General features: G+C 47.8%; 8 protein-coding genes across 8 annotated transcripts in view; 4 read left to right on the top strand and 4 right to left on the bottom strand.

The window, feature by feature from the left end:
• Nucleotides 1–255: 255 nt before the first annotated feature.
• Nucleotides 256–741, top strand: CNBL2250 (hypothetical protein; the record flags this gene model as incomplete). The annotated part of the gene is made up of 5 exons (XM_767264.1): nucleotides 256–280; nucleotides 330–340; nucleotides 392–424; nucleotides 480–590; nucleotides 652–741. 5 exons carry the CDS (start codon nucleotides 256–258, stop codon nucleotides 739–741), a joined length of 270 nt encoding a protein of 89 aa, XP_772357.1.
• A 117-nt stretch (nucleotides 742–858) lies between these two features.
• CNBL2240 (hypothetical protein) lies at nucleotides 859–3,690 on the bottom strand (the record flags this gene model as incomplete). Its single annotated transcript, XM_767263.1, has 10 exons — nucleotides 859–1,125; nucleotides 1,183–1,324; nucleotides 1,378–1,805; nucleotides 1,858–1,997; nucleotides 2,050–2,100; nucleotides 2,153–2,269; nucleotides 2,319–2,475; nucleotides 2,526–2,853; nucleotides 2,904–3,505; nucleotides 3,559–3,690. The coding sequence occupies 10 exons, from the start codon at nucleotides 3,688–3,690 to the stop codon at nucleotides 859–861; spliced, it is 2,364 nt and encodes a 787-aa protein (XP_772356.1).
• Nucleotides 3,691–3,997: 307 nt separating this feature from the next.
• On the top strand, nucleotides 3,998–4,519 carry CNBL2230 (hypothetical protein; the record flags this gene model as incomplete). The annotated part of the gene is made up of 4 exons (XM_767262.1): nucleotides 3,998–4,025; nucleotides 4,112–4,205; nucleotides 4,279–4,356; nucleotides 4,423–4,519. The coding sequence occupies 4 exons, from the start codon at nucleotides 3,998–4,000 to the stop codon at nucleotides 4,517–4,519; spliced, it is 297 nt and encodes a 98-aa protein (XP_772355.1).
• A 255-nt stretch (nucleotides 4,520–4,774) lies between these two features.
• Nucleotides 4,775–5,751, bottom strand: CNBL2220 (hypothetical protein; the record flags this gene model as incomplete). The annotated part of the gene is made up of 5 exons (XM_767261.1): nucleotides 4,775–4,825; nucleotides 4,877–5,092; nucleotides 5,152–5,460; nucleotides 5,523–5,651; nucleotides 5,710–5,751. 5 exons carry the CDS (start codon nucleotides 5,749–5,751, stop codon nucleotides 4,775–4,777), a joined length of 747 nt encoding a protein of 248 aa, XP_772354.1.
• A 355-nt stretch (nucleotides 5,752–6,106) lies between these two features.
• On the top strand, nucleotides 6,107–7,358 carry CNBL2210 (hypothetical protein; the record flags this gene model as incomplete). Its single annotated transcript, XM_767260.1, has 5 exons — nucleotides 6,107–6,257; nucleotides 6,314–6,532; nucleotides 6,583–6,844; nucleotides 6,898–7,045; nucleotides 7,098–7,358. 5 exons carry the CDS (start codon nucleotides 6,107–6,109, stop codon nucleotides 7,356–7,358), a joined length of 1,041 nt encoding a protein of 346 aa, XP_772353.1.
• Nucleotides 7,359–7,543: 185 nt separating this feature from the next.
• CNBL2200 (hypothetical protein) lies at nucleotides 7,544–7,923 on the bottom strand (the record flags this gene model as incomplete). Its single annotated transcript, XM_767259.1, has 3 exons — nucleotides 7,544–7,682; nucleotides 7,741–7,848; nucleotides 7,901–7,923. The coding sequence occupies 3 exons, from the start codon at nucleotides 7,921–7,923 to the stop codon at nucleotides 7,544–7,546; spliced, it is 270 nt and encodes an 89-aa protein (XP_772352.1).
• A 460-nt stretch (nucleotides 7,924–8,383) lies between these two features.
• Nucleotides 8,384–9,036, top strand: CNBL2190 (hypothetical protein; the record flags this gene model as incomplete). The annotated part of the gene is made up of 5 exons (XM_767258.1): nucleotides 8,384–8,527; nucleotides 8,599–8,621; nucleotides 8,714–8,763; nucleotides 8,820–8,888; nucleotides 8,960–9,036. 5 exons carry the CDS (start codon nucleotides 8,384–8,386, stop codon nucleotides 9,034–9,036), a joined length of 363 nt encoding a protein of 120 aa, XP_772351.1.
• A 340-nt stretch (nucleotides 9,037–9,376) lies between these two features.
• CNBL2180 (hypothetical protein) overlaps nucleotides 9,377–12,500 on the bottom strand; it is a gene marked incomplete at both ends in the record, with an annotated part of 8,454 nt that continues 5,330 nt past the window's right edge. The window contains 5 exons of the mRNA XM_767257.1: nucleotides 9,377–9,419; nucleotides 9,477–9,711; nucleotides 9,768–9,933; nucleotides 9,987–10,151; nucleotides 10,199–12,500. The exon at nucleotides 10,199–12,500 is cut by the window's right edge and continues 2,555 nt beyond it. Of these exons, the coding sequence (XP_772350.1) occupies nucleotides 9,377–9,419; nucleotides 9,477–9,711; nucleotides 9,768–9,933; nucleotides 9,987–10,151; nucleotides 10,199–12,500 (2,911 nt within the window). The remainder of the gene's footprint in view (nucleotides 9,420–9,476; nucleotides 9,712–9,767; nucleotides 9,934–9,986; nucleotides 10,152–10,198) is intronic.

The following is a 12,500-nucleotide window of genomic DNA, read 5'->3' as shown; positions in this document are numbered from 1 at the left end:
CTGAGCAGGAGAAGCTTCTTTATCAGTAGAGGAGGAGAAGAAGATAGTAGTAGTAGAGAAGAGAATGATGACGTGTACAAAACACCAATATTCCGGACGTGGCATTATTTCATGGCCTTATCAGCAGATGTCATTTCATGGACAGCGGAATCAAATCCGTCCACGCATGCAGTAGCCAACGGGTGTTCTGCCATCTCAAAGAAGGTCGTGAACTTACTTACTCAACAAATACATATCCTTTAAGAGTATTCAACAATGGCTGGAGGACACGGGCACTTTGGTGAGTTATGATTCCCAGGATAGATCATGTATGCTAACACCAACCCCAGAACCGGTCAAGGTTGGTACACACGATGGGATTTCTAACAGCGGTTCTAATCTTGTCTTGTAGCTTGACCCTGCTATCGAAAGATGGTCTCAGATGGTGAGCATTCGGTTCGGGTCGCATATCTTAAAGGACCAGGCTGATTTGCTTCCAGCGAGAGAATGTCTATCAACATTTCCGATTCACCCCTCAGAAAACAAGGCAGGTTTTTACCTACGCCCTCTTATTGCCGGCTCTTGTTGCTGGTATCTCTTGGACTTATAATGTACGTTGTTTGCACTTTTCTCTGCGTATCCCGCTTGGACATAACTCATGACTGCAAACAGAACAAGTTCGACTGGGCTGGCAAGCAAAAAGGCTCTAGTTTACTCGCCAACACTCCCGCCAAGCCTCTTCCTAAGTCTGATGAGGAATAAGATGTATCATTTGTAAACCGTGGACTGTAATTGTGTGGGAAAGGGACACTAATGCAAAAGCTCCGGTACACGCGAAGATTATGGGTACAGCTACAAAAGAAAGAAGCAACGGATAAGCTACCAAATGCGTTTTACCATCGTCCACCGCTCGACCTCTTCAAGCTTCCATTTCTTGCCCTTTTTTCCTCCGTCCGTCTTTGGTATGCCTTTATCCAGGTCTTTGTCACTCTCGCCATTTCCTTGTTGAGCCCCCGAGTGTTTATGAGAGACCTTCGTATCAGGCAAGGACACGCCTCCCTGTGATATGGACGAAGAAAGCGAAGGATAATCTGGCAAATCATCTGCCGCTTTGGAGAGGTATTCTCTAGTTTGACGGTTGTATTCCTAGACTTTAATCAGCGAGATTCTGTTGATCGAAGGAAAAAGGAGATAAAGACTCACAGTTTCTTCTTTGCTTTCTCCGACTGCTGATCTGCCATAGTCATTAACGCTATCTTCCGCCTCTCTCTCGTCCATTCCTTCTTGACGCATTGCCGAGAAACCCAAGAGAGATAACCCAAGTATGATTTTGAGGAACATTAAACTGCTCTTCCCCTTTAGCATCTCGCCTCGTATAAATTAAAAGAATACTCTTACCATCCCCACGAACAAATTCCCACTCCGATCCAACTAGCGACCTTCAAACCCCACCACACCGTACCCCATAGTCCTTCTTCCCCTCCATTGCCAAATTCCGACTCTTCCGCGTGCGAGTGCGACATGGTCAGCATCCCTATTGCTTGCCAGGAGATCCGCAGCACCAAACACGCTAGAGGGATCGAGGCAAAGCCAAGACGCCGCGCGACCAACGGTGATTGATCGAGCAAAATACGGTGATTCCTGCTTTTGCCGTCTCGGTGGCGACGAGACGGGGATGAAGTAATGGAACCAGCTAGAAGGACATCTTTGGCCAAGACGTCCGTGAATCTCTCGTAGACTGACGCTCGAACGTGATTGAATTTTGATATGAAGGCGTGCTTCACCCAGTCTACCACCATCTCTGACATGATCACGAAAAGGACAGGCTGAAATCAAGTCCAATTTAGCAAAAGCAAGGATGGATGACGATGACCTTACTGATAAGATGGAGTCCACAAGACTTTTGCCCTTCATAAAGCTTTTTGGCAAGAATGCAATTTCAGATCCGGACATTTCGATCATGTTGCGGATCGCAATCACGGCCAGCATTAGACTCAGCTGGAAGCGTTCGACAATGTCTGTGAAAAATGTTGAATAATGAAGTCCCATATGATGAGGCTATAATCTTACCGGCACACATGATCTGAAAGAGATTCTCCTTTTCAAACTTCTTGAATACAGCTATAAAAGTTAGAATGAGCGCTGGATTCCGCCCGTTGGTGTGAATACTTACAGCCTTTGATCTCTACAAACTGATTACTTATCAGGAGCGACAAGAGCGTATAGTCGTAAGAATTAATGGCAACGTTGAGCGAAACAAGCATGTAAAAGAAAATGAGAGAGTGCGTCACTGTACATCATCAGTCTCAGAGCCTATTGAGACTAGTAATGAAGCTTACAGACATAGCCCAATGATAAAGCAAAGAAGAACACCGGCCTGGCCTGCTGACGCTTACGGCCTTTTCCGCGTTTCCTCACACTCGGTGAGAGAGTCTCTCTTGCGAACAAAGTGTCTAAAACATCTTGTCCAAAGGCGCAACAAAGCCTATCGCCGATCTGTGCTTGTCTTAGTGGAGGACCTCTTGTCGTACAGATATCTGGCTTACTTCCAGGGCATTAAAGATGACATAGAGCTTGATAGTATCTTGGCCCCTCACGGTATGATACATCTTACTAGCGTCCGTACTAGCTAGCAGCACACCTGTAGGTATCACGAGCAGGAGCATCCTCAGGATCGAGTTGAGATGAGCAATAGGCACCGGCCGCCAAGGTCGATTACGAAAGAAGTTTGATAAAATTCGCGCGAGGGCAAAGCTAGACCGAATAGGAAGCACGGTGAAATTATACAGGAAACCATCTAAGCATAGAAGAGCCCCAAAAAGAGTTGTTTTTTCTACAGCCAGAGGAACTGCGAGGAAGTTGGCGATTCGTTCCCTATATGTACGATCAGTTGAAAGAAGCAGATAGAAAAGTAGTATACAAACCATTTTCCATCAGCGATCCACCCTTCCCAATCCTCAGCACCCATTTCATCCTTCAACAATTCCCATATTCCGGAAATCTCTTTAGAGCTCTCTTTACCTTCATCCCCTTCGGGGCTGTCACATTCCGCTGCGGTAGCAGAGACCGGAGAATTGGGCGACATCGGCCCAGAAGTAGACCTATATCCCTGGTCAGGCCGGTCTTCTTCGCCTATCGTCGGTCTTCTCGATCTAGCAGGCCACCATTCCTCGACATCCGTTGCGTCGCCCTCATCAACTTCGTAATCAACGTCGCTTCGCGTACTTGTGTTTCCAAGCTGATCCAATATTTCCTCTAGTTCATCTCGGTCGAGAGTCTTTCTTTTAGGTGTACTCAGGAATTCACTCGTCGGTGATGGCGGTAAGCTTGAGTAAGTGCTCGGCTTGTCCCCGGATGATTGCTCATGGCTGGAGGGAACAGGGGGGATGAATATTTCCGACGCAGACATGTGTAAAGGGAGATCGATAGCTAGGTGTGGTTTGCGTAGAAGAGTGGCTGAAGGCGAGACACGAGATGTGGAATGAGAATGTGGCGTTGGAAGAGAACCCTTAGCTAAACCGTTCTGCTTGCATTACTGTCAATGTCTTGCAAAACTGACTTTGAGACGACGTGTCTTACCTTGCCCTCGACATCTCCATAAGACGTCTGGATGGCTGTATCGACCTCATCTGCTGACCATGCTCTGTGGGGGTTATAGAGAGGCCTTGACGGTCCTGCCTCGGCCGAGTTGAAGGCGTTTCCTTCCTTCATGTATCCTGCTGTGGTTCGTATGCTACCCAAGTGGGCGAAATTAGGAGTCGCAGGAGCCGCATATCATAATACGTTCGTTACAACTACGTACAGTAGCCGGCCTCCACCACGGACTTGCGGGTAATCTCCGGAGAGGGCTGTTTATTCCATGCTCCCATATAAGGATGTTTGTTTGGGCGCGACTTCCTTTTTCACCTGCAGCAATTCGCCGTCCTCCTGTGCATTACAATTTACATATTATTACCACACCACTAATCTTGTTTTCTTTCTATTTTTCACCACCATCAACAACCAGTAAGTCGCAAGTATGTCCGCTCCTCTTAAGCAATCAAACGGTGGGTAGCCCTCAAAACCACTCTATGGGCCCCGACTCACTCTCAGCCCGATGTTTGTTCCGAACTTCTTGCCACCCTCATAACAGCTCAAAACACCGTTCCTCCCCCCGCCCCCCAGCCTAGCTTCCTGCAGAAGAAGGGTCTTTTAGGTGCTGCCGGTCGTGGTGGCGTCAAGCCTGGGTGCGTGCGATTTTGGCTTGTGATAGGCTGTGATATGCGTGTTTGGCTGTTGGCTGACAGGACATGCTTGTAGTTCTATCGTTTCTCCTTCAGATGTCCTTTCACCCATCTCTGCAAAGCTGAACAGCTCTAAGCAAAGGCACTTCCAGAAGTGAATTTCCCATTCTTTCACCAAATCACAACTCGTGGAGCTGATGTGGGATCATTTAATCTTCAGAGGCAAACCCGTGCACCTTGCGAGCCAGCTTAGTCAGCTCGCAAGTCAGGCCAGCCCTGCCTCTAAGGAAAACAAGCCCAAAATCGACGACTTCTAAACACATTGTCACACCCGCATCCTATCCAAAGTTTCCTGCCCTCTCCGCCATATAACTGTCATCGCTTTCGACCGACTGTCGCCTGACACTACCCTTTTCCCACCGACATTACTCTCTTCGACTATAATATCTTTTCGCCGTCCTGATAACTGTTGGAACTTGTACAGAATGTCGTGCGGGAATGCATTAAATTGTTGCATTCTGCTATTTGGGGATTCACTGCCATATCTGCATTTCTATTTATTGTCTCGACATCTATACAGAAGGCCAGAAACGTTGTTCAAGCCAAAGGGTTCTCTTGAATACCTGCAGACTCTGATCAGTGACTGTATCAGGACGATCCAACTTTGAACTCACTGTCTCACAACGCTCAGCAAGGGCGCTTCCAATTTCGATGCCTGCTCCATCCACAATCTCGGCACAATCAGCCACAAACTCGACAAACTCGTCGCATGTCCAGTTGTCAACGAATTTCAGCAATGCTTGCTGTGTTTGAGAAAGGCTTGAAGGATCGGCAGAGGTAAGAGTTTCAGGCCGCAAAGATTTGGCGTTTCTCCAGGCGGTCAAATAGGCCTGCGGTAGGTGTCTTAGCATTCTGAAGGGCCTTACAAACGGTCTGTCACTGAACTCACAATCTCCATAGCCCAAAGCAGCACAAGGCCTTCTTCGACAGCGCCTACCCCACCGACTGCGTGTAAAAAGTCTACATACGCTCGTGTTATTTCATTGTACTCGCCCAACAAGCCACCTTCGGCTCCATCGTTTGCCTCCGGGGAGAAGACATCAAGCCCATGAGCCTTGGCAGTAGACACGAAGAAGTCTGTCTCGCGTTTCACGTTGGCGAGTGAAAATGTGAGAACCGAGATGGCTTTGGACGTATTGGGTGACGGGGCAGAAAGGGGAGTAGGGATGTGTAGATGGGATAAAACGGAAGATGCAAACTGCGATATTGCAGACACGCATAATCAGTTGAGATTCGTCCTGATATTCGGCACAAACATACCTTGATGTATCCTACGTAGGCATAAAGGTAATCCTGCTTGAGCCAGGCTCTGAGGGGTCTAGGGTCAATGGCACCTTTTCCAGCTTGCTCCAAGAATGGATGGGTGGTGGCCGCTTTGAAGTCATCGGCCTACAGATGAATACCTCGAGTCAGTCTCGTCCTATGAGGGAGACAGAGACAGACATACGTATTTGTTAAGAAGATACTCTGTAAACTTTTGGGATGGCATTTCGTTTATGATCTTCAGCAACACAGCCGTTTTGCTATTGCTATACAGAGAGGGGTGTATCTCAATCAGTACATGACTACACTATTATAACGGAAGGCCGACGGAAATCCCCAGTTAATAATTAATAATTAATTACTTGAGATCGGGATAACCCGATCACCCGATCAGTTCATATCTTCCCCGTCATCGTTTTCTTTTCTGGCCAGCGCGATAATACAGCCAACAACATCAGACTCGACATCTTGCTATAAACAGTAAAAGCATATACGGACAATCAACCTAGCCTGCTGGCTATATCCAGGCTGGGACAGACATTAAATACAACCACGGCTGCAACCTTTGGCACCACAATGTCATGTCCCCTCCTTCCTCCAAGCAGCCCTTAACACCTTCGTTACAAATAAATCGAAAACCTTTGCCCAAATGGGAAAAAGTCTTGTGGAGAAGTCAGCCTTATCCTGACAACTATGTGCCCCCTGACTTTTTGTCAGAGCTTAATGATATACGTGAGTCTGTTTTTTTACGATAGATCTCAAGGCTACATAACTGAAATCCACGGTAGTACCCCGCCCACGCCCGCCTTTTTACGCTCTGCTGTTAGCATGTCTCCCTATTTCACAGCATATCTCTATTATTGCCATATTCCTTGCAATATTTGCTGCACTTTTAGAAGAAAGAGTTACTCCAGAAGCTGTGGGCTGGGGGTGCGTACTGGGTGGCATTAGTGGATGGGCAATATGGACGTGGGGTTGGGGCAGATGGGGTCCTAAAGAGCCTCAAGGTCCATTGCTTTTTTTTCCTATGCAATGATCAGTGCTGATAGTGCAGTAGATTCATTAATACCCACACCAACTCCACTTCGCACCCTTATACTACCCCCTCTCCTTCTTTCTTTGCTTTCCCCCGTGCTTGGAACCTTGACATCCGCGACAACTTCAGATTCAATCTGGCCTTTAGCCGGCGGCCTTGGGTTTGTGCACCTCTTACTGGTGGATTTCAGGACAGGAGAAGATGTGAGGGTTGTGAGGAGACGTGAAAGGTTGAGAAAGCGACGGGGTAGTGTGGGCTTGAAGGAAATCGGAGAGGAGAAAAGGTATGCATCACGATGCTCTGGGCCTGAGCGATGAGGCGCTGACATTGAGGTAGCTTGACATCGTCGCTGTCACTAACCTCGGCACTTTCAGCATCTGTTGTGCTTGCTTCTCGTCTACCCTCAACAGCCCATGTCTTTTCGTTGGTCCTGCTTGCCGTGTTGCTATTTGCTGGCTGGCCAGTCATAACAAAAAGTGTGCGCGTAAGTTTACCGCCGATCTCTCTTCAAGAGATGTAAGCTGAGATCTTGATAGGAGACTGGTAGGGCATACTCTTTCGTACTGACTGTATCAACAACGACTCTCGCCCTATCACTTTTTCCTCCAACCCCTTCTACCTTTTCCGGCATCTACTTCGGGTACCTTCCGTCAACACCAACGCTAGTGTTTCTGTTAATTCTTTTTCTCGTCAATTTCATTGGACCTGCCATGCTCTGGTATGCTTGGCGATGGAAAGTCAGGCGAGGCGGCGGCTGGGATGTTGCGACAGTTCGAATTCGCCAGAGTCGGCCATGATGGTGAGCGTTGTTGCTGCCGAGCTTTGCCCAGATGAATGCATTGTTGATAGTGACATATGAGAAGTGAATATGCATGCGTACAACCATTAGTGCTCTCATCCCCATGCACCCCGTCTACTTCAGGCCCCAGACCTATATATCTTTCTCTCTGTAATCTAATCCCAAAAGGCGACAAAAGGCTACTTAAACCTTAAAGCCGTAACCCCTCATACAAGCCTTGTGAGCTTCAATAAAGTCCCTGCAGTTCGTTTCGCCCTCTCCAGGTGCAGACTTGATGAAACAGTCATCCCTAGCTTGCTTGGTCTCCGGGCAGGCGCAACATCTATCCATTACGAGTTCAATGTCAGCACATTCATTCAGAGAAACAAGTTTGAACGTACGGCTTCAAGTTGTTGGGGTTCAGAGGGTTAACTTCCTTGGCTGTAGCGTCTGGGGAAGACGATGTTGGTCGAGGAGGAAGAGTGGTGGCGGGAGAGGAGACTTGGGAGCTGTTCGGAGATGGTTAATCTAAAGTGTTGTATTGCCTGATGATGGACTTACGAGTTAGCAACAAGAGAGACCATTTTGGATTGGAGTCAAAGCTAGATGGAGATTAGAAATAGAAACGAAAGGTATAAATTGAAGGGAATTGCTTGTTAATGAAAGACATACATCTGTCAAGGAAGTCATCGTCGACAAAATATGGATGAGCAAGCAAGACGCCAGCTGTGCGGACATCTCCGATTCCGAAAAATGTTCGAAAACAATACCAGTAGGGGGGGTTTAAATAAATAAAGTGGTAAAAATCGGGCCGGCTTCGCGGAATGTTCACCCGACAACAAAAGTGACGCAACAACCGAACGTCCGGCAACGTCCTCCTCTAACTCGATCCTGTTGCCAAGTTTCTTAGCTCTCGCTTTGGCAGATTAAACAGCACGTCGTATAATTGGGCTTCTTCTGCTCTGAAATACAGCAAAGGACTTCCAACCACTCTCGCAGCTGTACGCACCCTTTTAATTAAACCAAAATTCCAAGCAAGCCGCCATGCCCATTCCCCTTTTACGCCCACTTACCGGCGCCGTTCGTCAACAAGCTCGACGAGGCTACACATCTGTTTTAGAGAAGCCATCGCAGAAGCCAACTCAAGAGCTTCCATTGAGGCTACAAGCTATCCGGCTTTACAAGGAGGTGGGTCCAATAATAACTCAGATACGGGCAGTAGATGAAATTTGTTTTAAAGCTGATGTGTTTCATCATAGCTGCATCGACTTGGACGTGATTAGTAAGTATAAGTCAGCAGACTTATTGTTATTCTATTTGTCTCTTTGACTTGTGAATGAAGTAGGAAGTTTCATCTTGCTAACCCAACTCTAGCCCTGATCCTGAGTATGACTTCAACAAGCGTCTACGAAGGGCCTTTGAGAGTATGTCACTGATTATTCCGTCAGTCCGCCGCCCTTAGGCTGATTGAAAATTGCAGAAAATGCAAAGGTCACTGATCCCGAAGCCATGAAGAAGCAACTTGAATTGGGAGAACATATCAAGAAAGGTAAGCCGGCTCATTCTTATTACGACCCCATGAACCCTTGCTTATCCACCTCCCTTAACTTTCGCCACCAGAGGTCCTTGCCCTTATTTCACTCAAGAAATTCCGTCATCTCAGGCGAGCTTATCATCCAAACGAAGGTCCTCGTTAGATCGGAGCTCCAGATTAACCACTGATCTAGATGACTGGCTACACGCCTCACTACATTGTTGCACAATACAGGCGACAACTCATGTTTCTCCTCTTCCACTGCTATCCAATTAATCCTAATGACCGCGATTTCGCCCAGAGTCCCAGCTGATAGCCTTCTCCATATTTACTTCTCTGTTGGTAAGAGCTGAGCTCTTGCTGACTGACCAGGCCCCGATTATTGTAGCCACGCAAGCTTTGTTCGCTTTCTATAAACCGGAAATGCATAACCCTAATGTTACCAAAACTAGTACAAGATATCGAGTGCTGGGTATCTATATTCTACATCGTTCACTTGTGCTTCACTGCCTTCTTTTCTTCGCCCCAGCAGTCTTTCTACCCTCGCTACATCTCTACTGTCAGTACACGGTTTGATGCACGCGATTTAACTTAGTGACTCACGCAAAGGCGATGTTCTTCCTCTTCTTTCCTTCCTTAGCCCTCTCGACCTTCTTGCCTTTCCTCTCTGCGTATTTCTCGGGGTTGGTTACAGCCAACTTGACCCGTCCCTCGCGACGTTCCAATCTCTTGGCCTGTGTAGCCTGTCGCAGCTTCTCCCATTTTCGTGAGAAGGCTGTAGTGCCGGTCTTTTCTTGAACAAAGTCGCGAATCTGCGTCGCGAGGGCTCGCAAATCATCTTTAAATATGTATTAGCCTGCTGCGTTGGAATATACTCATGGAAATTTGACGTACCGACTTGCTTCTCCTCAACTTGTCCTAGATCACCACCTTCATCCAGAATCCTATATACAGGGCTCAAAATGTGCAGCAGGAATCCCACAGCTTGCGCTTTGTTTAAACTTTCAGTAATACCGGCAAAGAATCGCAAGATGGACATGATTGGGGCGGACCATGGCTCCTATCCACATGAGATCAGCTAAAAATCACAATATGGCTGTCTCACAGACATACCTGAGCTTGATAACTGTTAGGGGCCGGCCGGTTGACAATGAGGTGACGGGCCAAAAAAGACATCCTGGACATAAGCCAGGTAAGTGGATTTCGGGTAGGCTCCTCAACGTCATGGTCATCTCCAGCCTCTTCTTCGCCAGCATCAGCAGATTCAACCCTTAAAGACTGCGAATCATTAGTATCTTGCCGCAGTTGTCATCGTGACGACTTACTGCCCAGTGTTTGGAAATATTCCACAGGACTTTGACAATCTCGTCCGCCAACTTGCCGCTACCAACAATCCATTCGCCACTGTCTCCTCGATTACCCTTGAGAACCAAACAACCTTTTCTGACGATATCAAGGCAGAGTTCGTCTCCAAGCATTTCACAGACAGCGCTCGCCTCGGAACCATTGGCAAAAAGGTTGGAGACAAGCTTGGCTGTGTCGTATCGGACATAATCATGCGGGAAAAGGAGATGAGGAACAATGTCTGACCATGGCAAAGCGGAAGAAGATGAAGGAGTGGCAAGTACGAGTTTGGCTGTGGTGGACAGTGTTTGATGAGGAAGGGTGTAGTCGAGATCAACAATCTCATCCTCTTCTTCGGCTTCTTGAAGCTTGGCAGCGCTCTCTGAAAGGACAGGCTCGATCACACTTATCACTTCTTCTAAACCATTTTCGCCTGTTTCGACAAGTAACCCCAACACACCCATAGCTGCACCGGCTAGTGTCTCATTCTCGTTACGTTTCGCCACCCAACTTCTGATAACTTCGGCCATCTTGGCTCTATCCGCTTCATCTAGCCGTTTCCACAGCAGTTTGAGTAACTCGCCCGCTGCTACTCTACATTTTTCCGAGTCATCATTGGCTCGAACGACAACAAGAGCCACGAAGAACATGCCAGCGTATTCTTCAATCAACCCCTCTGAGAACTTCTCAAACACAGCAAAGAGAACCTCCATCACGGAAAGACGGCCAGCTTCGTAAGTGTACTGCAAGTTCTGAGCGAAGAAAGTCATTTGGGACTTCAGCCGACCCTTGCCCTGAGGATAGTCAAGTAGGAATGCCATGACCGAGCCACGACATAATTCTTGGACTTGGGTAGATTGAGATGTGACCATGATGGATGAGACACGCTCCATGAGGTCGTAGATCTCCGGGACGACAAACTTGCGGGTGATGATGGATCGAAGGATGGTGAAAATGGCAGATTGCCTCTCAGGCTCTTCGAGATCGGGACTAATAACTTCGATGAGGTATCGAAGCTGGTTCTCAGAGACTTCTGAACTCTTGCAATCCCTCAAAATGACAGCAAGAGTCTTCAAAGCTGTCTGAGCCACCTCAGATTCAGCTGTCCCACCAGCGTGCTTAATAATCTTGAAGATGTTATTTATGAAGACATGTAGAGCGGGCTCGACTTGAGGAACAGGACATCGAGCAATGGCGGCGGTAGCTTTGAGAGAAAGAAGAAGAACATTGGTGGCAGGGGAATAAAGAGTGTTACCGACAGCATTAACCATAGGCCCAAGACGGGCAAGGATATCAACGTCGTCAAAGTCGAATTTTCCACGACGGAAAGCAGTGACAAACAGATCAAGACCGAACATCACAAACTTGTGGGCGTTGGCCGGGTAAAAGTCGTCTTCTTTCTTGATATCTCGCTTCATGACGACTTTAAAGGCATCTGGTGTCTCAGTGGGGCGAACCATCTTACGCTTCGCTTTGAGATAGGAAGAGTTACCGCTTATGAGAGAGTAGCAGAGAGAAAGTAACTCTTGCGGACGGAGAAGGGAGTTGGCATTCAAACCGAGTGAGACGCGTCGGAGAGCCTCGTCAACCTGTTGCATAGGCTTTACCGCCTGCGAAGCGTGCATGACTTCGCGCAAGGGGGCGAGAACAACACCGATTTTACTGGGAGAGACCAGCTGCGAGAGAAGCTGGAGAGTGTCAAAGCCTCGGGAAGTGGCTCCTCGCACTTCTCGCATTTTGGTCTTGAAGCCCTCCGTAGCAACATCCTTGCCTGATTCACCCCAAATGACTTCGGCGGTGACCTGAACGGCCAACTCAACAGCGTCATCGAGATTAATAAACCTGTCTGCCGCTTGAGTGGTGGCTTGCACCAAGATTGCATGAGTTGTTACCGCCAAGACATGCTTTTGAGGGCCACGAGGAAGGGCAATTTCCAGTTCCTTGATGATTCGCACAAGCCATTCTGGACCGAGATAGATAGCGATCTTACAGATTGTTTCACGTGTGATATCTCGAGTGTCCTGGTCCTTGCTTCGAAGAATCTGGGCGACATTGGTGATCACCCTAAGCACTTCAATGTCAGAAGAGCCGCGAGGAAGAGCGTGAGCAATCTTGACTATCCCCAAAGCAAGTGGGACCCTAATAGCACTGTCGGTTTCGTCCTTGCCAGAAACAAAACGTGAGAGGGATGGAAGCAATTTGTTGAGAAGGATCGCGGTGATCTTTTCCGGACTTGCACCTTCTACCTCCTTTTTCTCTACTTCCTCGTCCTCTTCTTCTTCG

This window comes from Cryptococcus neoformans, chromosome 12, assembly GCF_000149385.1.
Source record: "Cryptococcus neoformans var. neoformans B-3501A chromosome 12, whole genome shotgun sequence".
NCBI classification, from domain to species: domain Eukaryota; kingdom Fungi; phylum Basidiomycota; class Tremellomycetes; order Tremellales; family Cryptococcaceae; genus Cryptococcus; species Cryptococcus deneoformans.
The sequence above is the reverse complement of the archived record's forward strand: the minus strand, read 5'-3'. Positions and strand labels throughout refer to the sequence as shown.